Genomic DNA, 15,936 nt, shown 5'->3' on the forward strand with positions numbered 1-15,936 from the left:
GAAATAAACAAACATTTAAATAAATAAATTATATGTAATAAATTGTATGGATGTAAACTGTGTGATATTATACAGCAGCCTTTAAATAGGGTATTATATCTATCTATCTGTATCTGTGGGTTTTTTTTTAATTAATTAATTTCTGCCCCTTACAATACTGGCTGCAGTAGTGGCTAGAGGTAAAAGTAGTAAGTGGTGCTACAGTTGTGTGTACCATATAGATCTACAGTACATTATGGTTCACCAATACGATGTTACAATTACTGTCTCTTTCAGAAAAGAATGAATGAAGCCTTCCACGCTTGCCCCGCCAAAATAGCTGCACCAGCAGAAATATGACTGAGCTCTGCGCTGACTTGTAGCTATTAAAGCCGGATCACTCTCTTTTCTTTCCGTCTCTCTTTGTCCTTTGAATGAATGTGTGAATAAAGATATTTTCCCAGCAGGAGCTGTCAGCAGCCGGGACACCAAGCCATTTAATCTTCCTCTATGACAGGAGGGGGTGAGGTCTGTCCCCGGTAACCGACATACACACACGGCGACCCAACACCGCCTCTGCTGCCTCTCCCGTTACAGCTCAGCGATCGAGTTACGCGGCCGGGGAAAATGTTGCAGTAGGAGAGAGAGAGGGAGAGATAGTGATAGAGAGAGCGAGAGAGAGAGAGAGAGAGAGAGAGAGAGAGAGAGAGAGAGAGACTGCTGCATCGCTGGAGACCGGCAGCAGCAGCAGTCCCAAGCAGTGCAGGTGAGAGGAAAAAAAGCCAGAGGAGGAGGAGGCGCATGTGGAGGAGAGAGAGAGAATGCGGGACTCTTGGAAAAAGACGCATCTACACTCGGTCCATCAATGAGACATCCATCCCGAGCACAGGATGCACAGGATTATGCTTAATTGATGCTGATGTCGGGATTTCCTTTTTAACCCGCTAAGGCTCTAATATTCTATTTTCTGAGAGAAAAATATTACAAGAAACTCGCTCTGAAAAGCACTCTTGTCTCTTCATAACTTGCGCGAAGGAATCCGACGGCTTGGCACGTTGCTCCACTGCGGGAAAAAGAGGAGAACGCAGCTGGATCTTAAGGTAAGAAAAGATCCAGTAGAGGCACACAGACTTTTTTTTCAAATTATTTTTTATTTCTCTTCGGGGATGTTAGTTCATTTTCCTTGGCGTCCGGATAGCCGAGCAGTGTTTTTTTTCTTCTTTTGTGTAGCCTAGTGGTGCTGCATTGCAGTTTCTAACTGTGAAAAACGCGAGAAAAGCCGCTGTCCCAAATGTGACTGGAATAAAAAGAACTTACAAATGGCATTATGAACTAATAAGCGTCCTCGTAGGACAACGGGATACTCTCCGGTTTGCTGGAAAGAAAGGCGTGAGGAAGAGTGAAGTGGATTAATCAAAGGCTGATGAATTAGTTTTTTTTTTTCTTTTTACGCAGCAGGATGGATTTTTTGATATCCCTGTGGCATGAGCAGCCCAGAAAGATAACGGAGTCATTATAGAAGTTGAAAAACCCTGCCGAGTGTAGGAGAAGAAATAAAAGAAAGGAACCTGTACCGCTTAAGTGAACTACTGTGGTGGTGCAGAAGCGGTTCCCCGGACCTCAGGCGGCAGCCCGCAGAGAGTGATAGGGAGAAGGTAAGAAAGGATAAATCAAACACCCACGCTGTGAGGTACACAAGACCACAAAACACTAATAGAGAACAGACAAGCCGCAGCTCGGAGGTAGACGGAGACGAGAAGAAGCCATGCAGAGGCTTGGTGCAGTGCACTCCTCCGCGGCGCAGGCTCTCAGCCTCGTGGTCTTAGTGCTGCAGCTGCTGACTCAGCTACCGGGTGCCGACTCAGCTCTCCGGTACCGGGTGGCGGAGGAGGGTCCACCTGACGTCAAGATTGGCAATGTGGCCGCCGACCTGGGCCTCACGGCAGGTACAGGCAGCGGGGATGTCACCTTCGCTCTGGAGAGCGGCTCTGAGTTCTTCAAGATTGACAATGTGACAGGTGAGCTGACGACAGGCCCACGACGCATTGACCGAGAGAAGCTCCCCCAGTGCCAGATGATATTTGATGAAAATGAGTGTTTCTTGGACTTTGAGGTGTCAGTCATCGGGCCACTGCAGAGCTGGGTAGACTTGTTTGAAGGCCGTGTGGTCATAACAGACATCAATGACAACACCCCTTCCTTCCCCTCACCTGTCCTCCAGCTCTCAGTTGAGGAAAATCGCCCAATAGGCACCCTTTACCTGCTGCCCACAGCAACAGACAGGGATTTTGGACGAAATGGCATTGACCGCTATGAGCTGATCCAAGATGGTGGAGCTGGGTCAAGTTCAACAAGACGCACAGCAGGAGGAAACCCTATTACTAGAGTGGATGGACTTGGGGACCGAAGAGGTAGAAGTGGAGATAATGGAGGAGCAGCCAGGAGCACTGTGTTTGAACTACAAGTGGCAGATATACCAGATGGTGAAAAACAACCACAGCTTATTGTGAAAGGCACATTGGATCGTGAGCAAAAAGACTCATACGAGCTTGTCCTCCGGGTTCGAGATGGGGGGAACCCACCACGTTCTTCCCAAGCCCTGCTTCGTGTTTCCATCACTGATGTGAATGACAACAGCCCACAATTCGAAAGGTCAACATATGAGGCAGAAATGGCAGAAAATGCTCCTCCAGGTACACCTGTCCTCCAAGTCAGAGCTTCAGACCGTGACATTGGAGTCAATGGGCAGGTGGAATATGTCTTTGGAGCTGCTACTGAATCTGTCAGGCGACTCCTGCGGCTGGACGAGGCAACTGGATGGCTGAGCGTTCTTCACAGGATCGACAGGGAAGAGGTGGCTCAACTGAGGTTCACAGTAATGGCCAGGGACAGGGGTCAGCCCCCACGCACTGACCGAACCACAGTGGTTTTGGCTGTCCGGGATGAAAATGATAATGTCCCAGTTGTAGAAATCAGAAAGATTGGACGGATCCCAGTAAGAGATGGAGCAGCATTAGTACCAGAGAATGTTCTGGTGGACACACCAGTAGCTCTGGTGCAGGTGTCAGATCGAGACCAGGGAGAGAATGGGGCTGTGACCTGCACAGTTGTAGGAGATGTCCCGTTCACATTGAAACCAGCGGGTGAAACAGCACTTCCACCCTTACCTGTAGATGAAGCCTTTGACAGGTAAGCCAAAAAAAGTAAACTTTTACAGTAAATCACACAAAATCTCAAGACGCAGGATTCAATTGCTTATTAATATGTAGTTCCTGAATAACCCTGAATAAAGGACTATATGATATACTAAGATAATTGAAAACAAACTGCTTGATACCTGAGTAGCTGTAGCAGCATCTAATAATCAATCCCTGTCATTTGGGTTTAATGATACACTACATTTCTCGAGGGAACACGAAAGTATTAAGTAATGGTGAGGTAATCATGAAGTAATGATGCATTCCAAATAATAGCTCAGTATGATGATGCAGCACATTACCTGAGGGGGGACAAAAACATTAACTAAGATGAACATAATAAACAAATAATATTTAGTTACTGGATATGTGGCATTTAGCAATTAATTAAAAACTGATAATGTAGAGAATGTCCATAATTCTTAGACACTGATTCATTAACATGATAATCTGTTCTTAAATGACTTAGTTATAGTTATATAGTTATCTACTATACAGTCCTTGATAGAGAGAACTATGTGTAAACCACACATTAATTTGAGGATAGTTCCTGATTCATTCCTAAGTAATTTCTCAGGTATGTAAATGCATTTTTGCAAAGTGTTATGGAATTTAAAACTTAACATAATTTGTGGACAAACAGTATGTGTGTGTTTTTATCATGGGCTAGCACTGTTTTTTTTCTGATATGTATTCTGATCTTGCCAACTACACATTCAGCATGCAGTTGCTGTAAGTCTCACCCACACTGCTGCTCCAGGAAGTGTTTGGACAATTTATATTATCCACAGAGAATACAAAGAAATGTGGCTCAAATGTTGTTTCATGTAGATTTTATTTAAACTTGGTTCAAGTGGTGCCACTAATTCACTAAGGCTACAGAGTGGTTACAATGTCATACAATCTGTAAACTTTGAGTATAAATATTCATTAAAGTCAAGGGTTTTAAATTTTTTGGTTATAATATTGCAGCAGTGCAGACTGCAAATGTCAATGCTCTCAAATGAATTCTAAAGATATCTCCTCAAGCTATTGAATTGAATGAGTGAGGGAAAGAGAGAGGGCAATCTTTGGGTATTGCTGCTACTACTTCTGACACCTTTACAATGGGGTTAGAATGGGTGGCTGTCCTCGACTAAAGAAATTCTGAGTTGAAATAATACTCTTAAGAGATCTTTTTAAAATTGATTTCATTTAAAAAGCTGTCACAGTTTCTCTAGTATTATTATCATTTTGCAAATGACAGTAGTCATACAGTAGGATCTCTTCAAATGTAGTTTGTTAATTTTTGGGCAGTACTGCTTGGATGCAAACAGTAATTTGTTTTACCCCTTGGAATAGCAACTACCTATGTGAAATTTATTTTTCAATTGATTTCACAGGAACAAGAAAAAATACTTCTTACACACCTCTGCCTTGCTGGACTATGAGGTCACCAAAGAGTACAGTGTTACCATTGTGGCAGTAGATTCTGGAAGCCCCAGTCTGTCCAGCAACAGCTCACTGATGGTGCGAGTGGTAGACATCAATGACCATGCCCCAACCTTTGCCCAGAGTGTTGTGGAGGTCCACTTTGCCGAGAACAACTCACCTGGTGAAAGGGTAGTCACTGTGGTCGCCACAGATGCAGACAGCGGCAAGAACGCGGAAATTGCATATTCACTGGACCCTGTTGTTAACGGGCCATTTTACATAGACGCAGATAACGGAGATATCCGTGCAACCGGTGTTTTGGACCGTGAGCAACGAGAGAGGTATGAACTCCGGGTAATTGCCAAGGACAAGGGCACGCCCTCTCTGCAAGGCTCTGCTACTGTTGTTGTTCAGGTGACTGACCGCAATGACAACGCACCAAAGTTTGTTCAGGAAATCTTTACATTCTACGTCAAAGAGAACTTGCTTGCCAACAGCCCAGTTGGCATGGTCACTGTGACTGACGCTGATGAAGGTGAGAATGCGGAACTTAGTCTGTTTGTAGAGATGGATGGAGTTGATGAGAAGAAGACAGGAGAGAAGACGGAGGGAGAAGATGGAGAGAAGGAGCGAGAAGAGGTGTTTTCCATTGAGAACAACACAGGAACTATCTTCTCCTCTGCATCGTTTGACCGTGAAAGGCTTTCCACCTACACCTTCCGTGTTCGGGCTGTGGATGGAGGGGAGCCACGCAAAACAGCCACTGCCACTGTCTCACTCTTTGTGACAGATGAAAATGACAATGCCCCTTCAATCTTCTCTCCAGCCAATGAGTCCTACACCCTCCTTCCACCTGCCAGCAGTGCCCGCACTATAGTCAGGACTGTAACTGCCACAGACTCAGACACTGGCCCTAATGCAGAACTTCGCTATGCTCTGGTGGGGGGAAATCCCTTCAGACTGTTTGAGATTGGCCACATCAATGGCGTGATCACCCTGGCAGAACCGCTGGAGCGGCGCCATAGAGGTCTGCATCGCCTTGTGATCAGGGTCAATGATAGTGGGATCCCCTCTCTCTGTGCTACTGCCCTGGTTCATGTCTTCATCAACGAGAGCTTGGCCAACGCCACCCTAGTGGATGCACAGGTAATCTTTATGTATAAAGATATATTTTTAAGGTGATGTCAGCACCAGCAAGGAAAGTATTTTAAAATGTGACTTGAATGAAAGAAATCATAAGTAGAAAAGGTAATGAAACCCAGTGTCGTATTTTGGTGTGTGCAGACTTCTATTGTTCCACAGAGTTGGTAATGATACCCAATAATGACAATGATGATACTGTTCTTTGATCCATTGAAATAGTGGCCACAGTGATAACATGTTACAATGGAGGAGGGTGGTAATGACAACTGATTGTAGCTGTTTAAACTAAACTGGTAAGAAGATTATTTTATTGATAGAATGAGATAAATGCACAATTTTTACAGTCTGGTTTTGCAATTTTCTGCCCATTTCTGAGGAAATAATTGTGTCTATATTTGTCCCAGATAAAGAACCCCATTTCTCTTTTGAAGGCTATTGGCAATGCCAGCTTCTTTGTAGTTTTGATCCTACTGGAGTGTGTTCTTTGTCCAGCATGCATTCTTATAATGACTGTGTGGTTAAAATAACTGTTATTACTGAAGTGGTTCTTCTTGGTACATTGAACTCAGAGCTGAGAGCATTATGTATGTGTGTGTGTGTGTGTGTGTGTGTGTGTGTGTGTGTGTGTGTGTGTGTTAGAGAGAGAGAGAGAGAGAGAGAGAGAGAGAGAGAGAGAGAGAGAGACAGAAAGAAAGAGAGAGGGAGCATTAGGGGTGAGTTAGTGTTGGAGAGGCAGAGAGAGATGGGCCTGTCCCAGTTTTGGCCTTGTATTACCGAGTAGGTTGAAGTATGTTCATTTGAATAGAAGTTGTACTTTAGCAGTGTCTCTTCACTATAGGCCTGAATATTGATGAGGTTTAGGGATTTCCATTGTGCCATGCGACACATTCTGAGCTGTAGTGGTCAAACTGAGAACAAAGTAACTAAAACTGCACTAAACTAAATAAATCACATTTACAGGGGGAATAAACAGAACATGAAATGCATGTCTTCAAACACATACACTATTATCTAGCAAAACTGTGTGGGCTCCTGGAACTGAGGACTTCACAGAGAGATTACAGTTGGCTTGAAAGATTAACACTGAGGTGCAGAGGTAATTGACTAGACTCAAAGACATTACTGGGATACCAGAAATAACTACAACAGCATGAGTTCAAATTTAGCTTATGCTATGCTGGTGCAAATCTTTTTTTTTCTTCTCTGTCCTCATTGTATTAATCAAATGAACACCCCATTATGCTTTAATAAATGTCCAATTAAGCTATAAATGCTGACAGGTAATAATTACTAAAACTTCTCTGGTGTGGACAAAGTAATTTGTATTGACTAATAATTAAATTGGCTCAGTGGCCTTGTGGTTACAATGTTTGTTCTGAGACTAACAGCTTGTGGTTTTAACCCCCACTTGGAACTCGGTTTAGAAACACGCTCTCATATTTTCTCTGAGGAAAAGGTCTTCAACTGTCAGGTCTGTGCATGTAACATGATGTGAACAGTGCAACCCTGAAATAGCTTTGAGACATCCGGGAGGAAAAGAACAGTCCCATTTTGTTGGAACCCCAAAATACCATACCATGCTTTAATACCTTGATAGGGTCCTTTGTGTCAAAACACTCAAGAGAAAGTGTTTCTATTGCACTCTTTCTAACCTGTGTGGAAAAACCAACTAAAGATTGTGATCCCAGAGGACACACCTTACAATGCAAATGCATCATTTTGCAGCAAATTACGCATGTTATATTTTTGTGTTGCTTCCCTGGGTGGAGAATAAAGTATAATTACATGCTGGAATATACTGTACATGGCTATATATAGTAAAGTAAGAAATATAAACTTTATCTAATTTCTCATTTACAGTATAGCTATTCTAGACAGTCGCATAGCAACTAGAATAACAGGGTGCTGTGTGTGCCCTTTGCGTTCTTTGTAGCCTTGTTTTGAACAAGGCTAAATCTTGTGTTTTAGCAGGAGAAAAACACAGTTACACACTGTGTAATCACAGCCTGAGTTTTGACTCACCTCATATGTAGACAACTCGGCGTCCAAAAATGTTGTGTTTCATGGCACTTTTTTGCGCACAAACAACTGAGTATAGACAGAAGGTGTGGTATTTGAGCATAGCCAGTAAATAGGACACCTCCTGAATGTTACGCTGTCACTTAAGAGTAGAATGAAAAGTACAAGTTGAACAATCAAGGGGGTGAGGATTAGAACAGAACACTTGGTAAGCAGTGGAACAATGATGTTGACAGGTGGAATTAACTGCAATGTGCCTAAATGACCGGGCCCATTGAATCGAACAATAGGGTGTAATATGTCCAAGCCGGTATAAAAGCTGACTTTGATTACAATATGCATAGTTTAGTTTGATTGTAGGGAGGAACTTGGCAGAGTAATTGAGTAGAAGTCATTGAAGGGAGAATACCTCCATCTCATAATGAAGTCAAACTGAGTGGTGGATGGATGCCAGATGTAATTAGGGAAGGAAAACGGTTGCTACTGCTGCAGCACCACGGCAGAAAATTACTCCAGTCTTTTCTATCCAACAGTACTGTGAACCACATGTTGGGTAATTAGCTACAATATGATGCTGCAGAGCTAGAAGGTAGACGAAGAAGGAATTTAGTAGTTGGATTTTAGACATGGTTGTCAGCTCAAAACTTTTTGATGCTTTGTACGTCAGACGTACACGGCACTGAATCTGAGTAGAGATTTTAATGATAATATTTCATATTCTTACAATTTGTAAGAATGTTAAAACTTGAGTTTTTTCATCTTGAAATGTTGGATTTTTTTCATGTTTTTGAATACATACAGTCAGCTTTCTATTAATATGATTAATAGCTAAGAATCGACAAACAGCTCTGTGTTCCTACGCTGTGCTGTAAAGGCATCAAAGGCAATTTCTAAGCTTGGGTTAATAGTGTGGTCAGGGGAGAACTCCTTGTCTTGGTCACAGCATCGGCATCTGCAGTGACATGCAGATAACAGAATCTTTAGAGATAGATGGTGGTGTTAAGCCCCGCCGGAACAAAGCACATGCAACAGAATGGAAGATTCCACTGGGAGTTTGGGATGCATCAGAGAGATGCACTCGAAAGAGGTAGAGCTGACTGCAGCCCTTATCCTACTACACTTAAATGCCCTGTGTGTGCCCATACACATATATTGTATATACACCTGCACCTTGATGGCTATACATAGCTTTCACTCTTCTTCTGACATGTACACACACATAAGTAAGTTGACTCGCTATCATAAACCTGAACCGTCACATGTATGCACATATGGCAGTGCATTGCTATTTTCTCTTCTCTTTTGCACACACAATACAGCAGACAGTTCAAGGATGCGCTATGCCAGAGAGATGCCCAGCAGAATGAGAATGGAAAGGAATACTGCAGGCAAAAGAAGAACAATGGGGCTGAGGGGAGAGAGGAGCCTGGCGGAGAGGCCTTCAGCAGTGGAGGCAAAATAATGGAATAGAACCAACACAACTCGCTCAAAAACAATGAAACTTAACCCAGAGAAAGATGGTGATGAAACAATGAAATATAACATGGTCCCATTCTTAGCTTGGGGGTAGCAAGAAGTGAGAGTGAATAATGTGGCTCTATATGAGAAAGCCTAATACGCCTCGGATAACGTAATAAGCAAGTTACACTGTGCAGTTGTGTGAGCAGCACTCACTGCAGCATTACCAATACTGCAGGTTATATTTATTTTATTTGGCTATTGCAAACCATGGGGGCTCAAATTCTGCTTCTCTCTCTCACTGTCACCCACTGTCTCTCTCCCATTCATTCCTTCAAGCCTTATTACCTACCATCCATAATGCAGTAGGGATTACATGAGTATATAATTTCCAGCCTTGACAGGCCAAACGAATTGTCATGTGAGCTCTGAGACAAGGTGTCAGGGCTGCAGAATGAGTTGTCTCACTAACAGACAACGTACACTCTGTGTGGACTCATGTAGGTGCATGCATACATGTCAGTGTGTTTCCATGTTTGTGTTCCCTCTGCATAATGATTTTCCCAACATTGTTGCTATGTATTGATTAGTTATATTCAGATTCATGACCCTGTCCCATATTACGAGCATGGCTCTGCAGACCAGAACTCCACAGCCTCATTGTCTCCTGCCAAGCAAGGCTCCATAACCAGTAATGGCCATGCTTGTGCTTCAGCATAACCCACTTTCTTGTAATGATCCTTTTATTAATGTACAAACGAACATGAGCGTTTGTGTATGTATGTGTGGGTGTGTGTGGAGGTGTGTGTGTGTGTGTGCATTCATCCCTGTGTATGTGTTCATAATGGGAGATTGTGGTTGTCTATCTAAAACCCCCAATATTTTATAAGTGTAATATATATTGATCTAAATGGATTAGTATTGCCTCTCAACAAAAATCTAATGTGCTTAACAGAACAAAAAACTTAAGACCCTAAAGAGACAAAAGGAAAATTGTTCTCAATATTATTTCATGCAGCACACATATTTACAGTAGCCTTCTATCTGACCAACCATTCAGTTCTCAGTGCAAAAAAAATGGTGATAGCAAATCCTTTACAATTCCACGCCTACGCTATCATTTACAAAAGGGACATTGTTCATTGATGAGACAGTCGATGTGTTTGTGTATGGAATACAGTCATAGCATCTCTCTTGCCTTAATTTGCACATTTATTGACTGTTTCTCCTACTTTTCCCCATCTCACTGTCTGACCTCAATGTCTTAAGTTTCCTTTTATTCTTTTAATCAGCTTTAAACAGTATAATCCTAGGCATTTCCTGTACCAGATTACAGACACAACTTGAAATGCTGCAACTGGGAAGCAACAGCAATTATATATTTAGTGACACACTGTGTGTCTGGGAATAATGGAACACACACACACCCCTCCCCCCCATTAAAACACAGTGATGAGTTTAATTAAGTTGAGGATGCTGTTTGATGTTTCTTCTGTGGCTCACACCCACTGTGTCATCTTTTTCAGTCATTATTTGGGACTTCTTTTCTCATTGATGGTTTGTCTCTTTTTGTTCCTTTTCTTTTCTTTCTCTCTCTTGCTCTTCTTCTTTCTCTCTCTAACCCCAGGTGGCCCGAAGCCTGATGGCTCCACTGTCACTGGACATTGCAGGGGACCCAGACAGTGAGCGTGCATTAGGGAAACAACGCCTCAGTGTAGCTATTGGTGTCTTAGCTGGAGCCGCAGCGGTCATCCTGGTGATCCTCCTTGTAGTCACAGCCCGGCAGTGTGGAGCTCAAGGCAAGAATGGCTATGAGGCCGGTAAGAAGGAGCCAGAGGAGGATTTCTTCAGTCCTCCAGGGGCTCAACCACAGGCAGGCCGTGGTGGGGGATCAGACCGTGGACGCAAACCTCGGCGGGACAAACGCAACGGAAGTGGCGGCAGTGCAGCCGCAGGAGGAGGAAAGTCAGACAGATCACTCTACAGTGGTATCGTCACAGTGAATGGGCTGCGTCGCCATGCCAATGACGACGATGATGAGGATATGAGCAGTGCTAGCGAGCGCCTGGCAGCCCGCTACTGCGCTGTGGACGGTGACCCCGGCAGCCCGCGAATGGGCGGAGGCAGGAGGCACCAGTCAAGCCCAGATCTTGCCAGGCACTACAAATCCAGCTCACCTCTCCCTGCAGTGAATCTACAGCCCCATTCCCCCCCAGCTGAGGGAAAGAAGCACCAGGCAGTCCAGGAGCTGCCTCCCTCCAACACCTTTGTGGGCAGTGGGGGTTGTGTGGGGAGTGCCGGCTCCAGCAGCAGCAGTAGTGGGGGCAGTGGCAATGCTGATGCCATGTCCCTGGGATCTGACCAGTGCTCAGAGTACGGCTGCCAGACTGGGAACAAGTACAGCAAACAGGTAGGAATTCTGGGAAGGGACTGGGATGACATAGTTGGTTCAAGTCTGTTCTCTCTTTATTCTAAACTATCTAAAGAATCACTCAGTGACATTAAGTCAGTTCTTTCCAACTCTCGGTCTCGCTCTTTGTCCGCTCTCTTGCTCCTAATCTCTGTCTCCTCCTCCTCTTCCCCGGCTTCATGTCTTCTTATTCATGCATCTGCTGACATACTGTACCACACACCCCGTCGCTAACGTCTAAACACCATTTTATCTCCACAAAGTAGCTGTCAGCGTGTGCGCACACATGCACACGCGCTCGTGTGTCTGTGTCAGCATCCTAAGCCTGTGAATAGTGTGACGGTACCCTGCTGTCAGAGTGTGTGTGCACTCCATGTCAAACATCAGCCCTCTGTTTAGCAAGATCTAACGCAGGGGACATGAGTCAACCCCCTACTGTAGCCGAACAATATGCAAATGTACGCTTGTGTATGCATGCATGAATGCGTGCGTGTGTGACCATGTGTATAAACCCCTGAGGAGTTCAGTTGGAGTAAGGGCACAGAGAGAGTGGGCGAATGGTTGCTTCCAACAGGGTAATTGGTCATTTTGTGTTTCTGTTTCCCTTATCAAGCTGTTATCTTTCTTCCATTTAGCATATACTGTATGTTTATTCCGTAAACAATATCAGTTGCATTGATAATGGATGTGCTGGCTTTGGTGTATGTTCAGGAAACTGCAGTTAAAAGCTGATGTCCTGCTGACAAATAAATACGCTATAGAGGCGGTCAGTCACCCTTCTACCCACACACAGAGCAACTCACACACAGGCACCATCTATTATCGTAGACGCACTGACACAGCAGGGTCTCCCTAGTCCATGGGGAGTGCTCCCAAGAGTGATATTTGAGTGACAGCTAAACCTTCTTAAAGGGGCGGTGTCTCATTTCCTTGATGGACAGCTCTACATTTATCCTCCCCATGGTGAAAAAGTGCTGATGTGGTCATTAAAAGGGAAGGAGAGGAGCTTCTTGGGCTAATCAATTCATACATGGGCTCACTGATCCTGCTGAACACACACGCAGGAACACGCACACATACTCACACACACTCCAGAGGTTAATCCATTACAGAGTCAATCCTCTTAATCTGCCGTTCCCAGGGAAAGAAAATGCTTACTGGAAGAGTTTGGTGTTCATGCTTACGTGCACTCAAAACATGCCAGCACACATACAGAGACACCCATAAAACTGACAGCATAATGAATTATTGATCGTATGGGGTAATTAACTCCTCCACTGCAGTGGAGTGTGCCCCCCCTCCCCACCCCAGCCCACCCCAAAATATCCAACAGCCAGTTGGTTTCATACATAGCCCTGTGTGTGTGTGTCTAAGACTTTGGGTGCTCGTGCGTGACTGCGATCACGTCAGAATTTGTTAACACAAACAGTTTGGCGACATGAGCAGGTTTGTGTCGGTGGGTGCCTATCACTGCGCTTGAGGGACTGCTTATTTCATGAAGCCATATGCATTTTATATGTGAGTGCAAGTGAGATATAGACTCAGGGAGTAATAGGTGACGAGTATGTGCCAAATGTAGGAACTGGGATGCTGACAGAATTTGGAATAGCGTTAGATCAAGAGTGGGAGAGAATTATAGGAGGTTAGGAGGCGAGGATGATGGAGTAAACGAGATGGGGGGGGGGGGATTTCAAAGCTACTTTATTGGGTCAGTGAAAACTCTAAAATCTGTTCATCTGAAGTCAGAACATCATCAGACCAACTAGGGTGCTCCAAATAGGAAGAAAAATAACGAATGAAAAAAGGCTAGTAATAAAAACTTGGCGTCATGGATGAAAAGCATGATTGCATCAGAGAGGCAACAAGATGATAAAACAGCTCAGTCAACGGCATTGGATCTTTTTAAATGTAAATTGTTCACTGAGGAGAAGGGAAGGAGGGGGAAGGGAAAGGATATTCCATATCAATGGACATGAATAAATACAGAAATGAACAGTAAAAGAAGGGAAAAGAGAGTAAAAGATTGAGATAGTGGATGTATAGTCAAAAGAGCAGGTGCAGGATTGAGAGATAGGAGAGGGGTAGTGATAAAGAAAAGGCAGTGTGAGCCATTAAAAAGAAGGTGAAGTAAATTTGTTGGGTGGGTGGATAAGAGTGTATGAGTCAGAGGAAGGGAAACAAAAAGTTAAAGACAGAGAGTGTGCTCAGTGTGTTGATTAGGGCAGAGTATCATCTGTAATTTTTCAATATTACTGCCAATATGATACCAATGTAAGTGTCAGAACAGACACCAAATACTTTTTTCAATACTTTGAGGGATATAAACTTTTTTTTTTTACAACACATTTTTAGTTTCATTTAGCAAAAGAGGCTAAAGTTCTTAAATGTAACATTTTGTCTAAACACAAGCAAAAATAACAACTTAACTTGATAAAATATTAATAAACTTAACTAAATTATGTTTAAATCAGTCAATATCTGATAAGAGAGTGAGTGATCAGGACAACAAATCTGACCAGACATGCAATGAAAAGTTTCAGTGCTTGACACATTTTGGTCGGTTCCAAAAAAAGTATTGAACTTCGATACCCAGTTCTGATGTTGATGGAGAAAGTGTAAAGGAGAGGATTGGACTACGTCCTTCCAAGTAGGGAGGGGGAGTGAGTGAGTGAGAGAGAGAGAGAGAGAGAGAGAGAGAGAGAGAGAGAGAGAGAGAGAGAGAGAAAGTGAGAGAGAGAGGTCTGTTTTGGGTGGCAGCCAGAGAGTGAGAGTGGACTGCTGAGATGTGGGTCATCAGGATACCCGTTGGCATCAGGACACATTAATGATCACAGCAGTCACATGGCACTGCAGTCAATATGGGCAAAGCGGCCTCGTTCTACCCTCTAAACCGCTACCACCACTACCACACACACGCACGAATGCACAACACACTCCACCAGGAAAACTATTTTTCCTGTCTGCTGTCCTCAATCTACTAAAAACAAAGGTCATTGTGGTTTTTTTTAACTCATCGCTTATATGTTGTCTTTGGTTTTTATGTTTTGCTCTTCTTCTCATGGCAGTGCATAACTTATCTTGATGTCTTCCTGTCTTCTTCTTTCTTTTTATCTCTCCTTTTGACTCTCACCCTTTGTTCCTTTTTTGCTCTCCTGCTTTCTTTGCCATATGTGTGGGCATAAATCTAAACACCCCACTACTGCTACCTACCTACACTGACCTCTGAGAATGAATTGACTCAGCATTTTCGCTAGTGTGACTTCTTCTTTTACTGTAGTGAGCACTTTCTCTCTCTGGACCCAGCATGTGTGGGGGCGGGTGAGAGCGCGGTGCCACAAAGGCTGAATCGAACCAGACACACACTCACTTCCACACACACACACACACGCATCCAGAGTCTAATCAATGCCCCCGTTAACAAGGCCAAGACTGCAGTGGAAACAGGTGGGTTGACAACGCAGTTTTTTGCGCATTGCACTGTTCTACAACGAACGGTGAAGGTCAGCACTGGGCTCTGACGACGCGGGGCGCCACAGTGTTTTGACACAGCAAGGACAGACTATGGAGATGAGTTTGTGGTGAATAGGATTCATTCGGCCAGTCTTGTTCATCTAATTGGACTGTGCGGATGGACGTGGGTGAAGCGATTAGGTCTACTGGATTATAAAATTGAAAAGCAGCTTTTCATTTCAACAAAATCCCTCCAGGATTAAATATGATGAGCGTCTGTCATAGACTCACACTCACCCCTCCGCGCTCTCAGGCACACCACGCGAATGCATCCACACATACGCCTCCTCTGATAACATGCAGCGTACATTAGGGGTCATAGAGGTGAAGGTGCTGTCAACCAGAAACAAATAGAAACACACACACACTCTCCCCTCCCCCTCTCTCTCTTTCTTTTACACAGACACACTGTAACCGACCTGTGACCCCTGTCATGATGATACCAACACACTGATGTATTTATTAAAACCACAGCAAGCTCAGGCCGTGCAGCCGGCCATATGGTCACGGGGTGAGTAAGTGGGGAGGTCAGGTGGTGGGGTTAAGCGAGAGGTGAGAAGGACGAGTTAACCAAAGCGGGGAGCACCCAACGAGCCAGACTGAAAACTGATCTACTGACCTGCAGACAAAGAGCGAGGGGAGGGGACAGGTGAGAGTCAGCGGTAATATGAGCCAGGGAGAAAGACATGGGGTGATAAGAGGAGTCAAAGAAAGGTTCGAACATTATGGGAAAAAGGAGACAGATGTGTGTTTATGTTAGATTTCCTGCTGTGGAGGTGGAGCACATGCTTACCCTGTAAATATTGA

General features: G+C 44.1%; 1 protein-coding gene across 1 annotated transcript in view; it reads left to right on the forward strand.

Annotated features, from left to right (window-relative positions):
* The first annotated feature begins 757 nt into the window (after positions 1–757).
* The window catches only part of pcdh7a (protocadherin 7a), a 41,700-nt gene continuing 26,521 nt past the window's right edge, over positions 758–15,936 (forward strand). The window contains exons 1-3 of the mRNA XM_044346777.1: positions 758–3,168; positions 4,559–5,735; positions 10,837–11,619. Of these exons, the coding sequence (XP_044202712.1) occupies positions 1,745–3,168; positions 4,559–5,735; positions 10,837–11,619 (3,384 nt within the window). The 5' untranslated portion in view covers positions 758–1,744. The remainder of the gene's footprint in view (positions 3,169–4,558; positions 5,736–10,836; positions 11,620–15,936) is intronic.

The sequence above is a fragment of the Thunnus albacares genome, chromosome 3 (assembly GCF_914725855.1).
Source record: "Thunnus albacares chromosome 3, fThuAlb1.1, whole genome shotgun sequence".
Taxonomy (NCBI): domain Eukaryota; kingdom Metazoa; phylum Chordata; class Actinopteri; order Scombriformes; family Scombridae; genus Thunnus; species Thunnus albacares.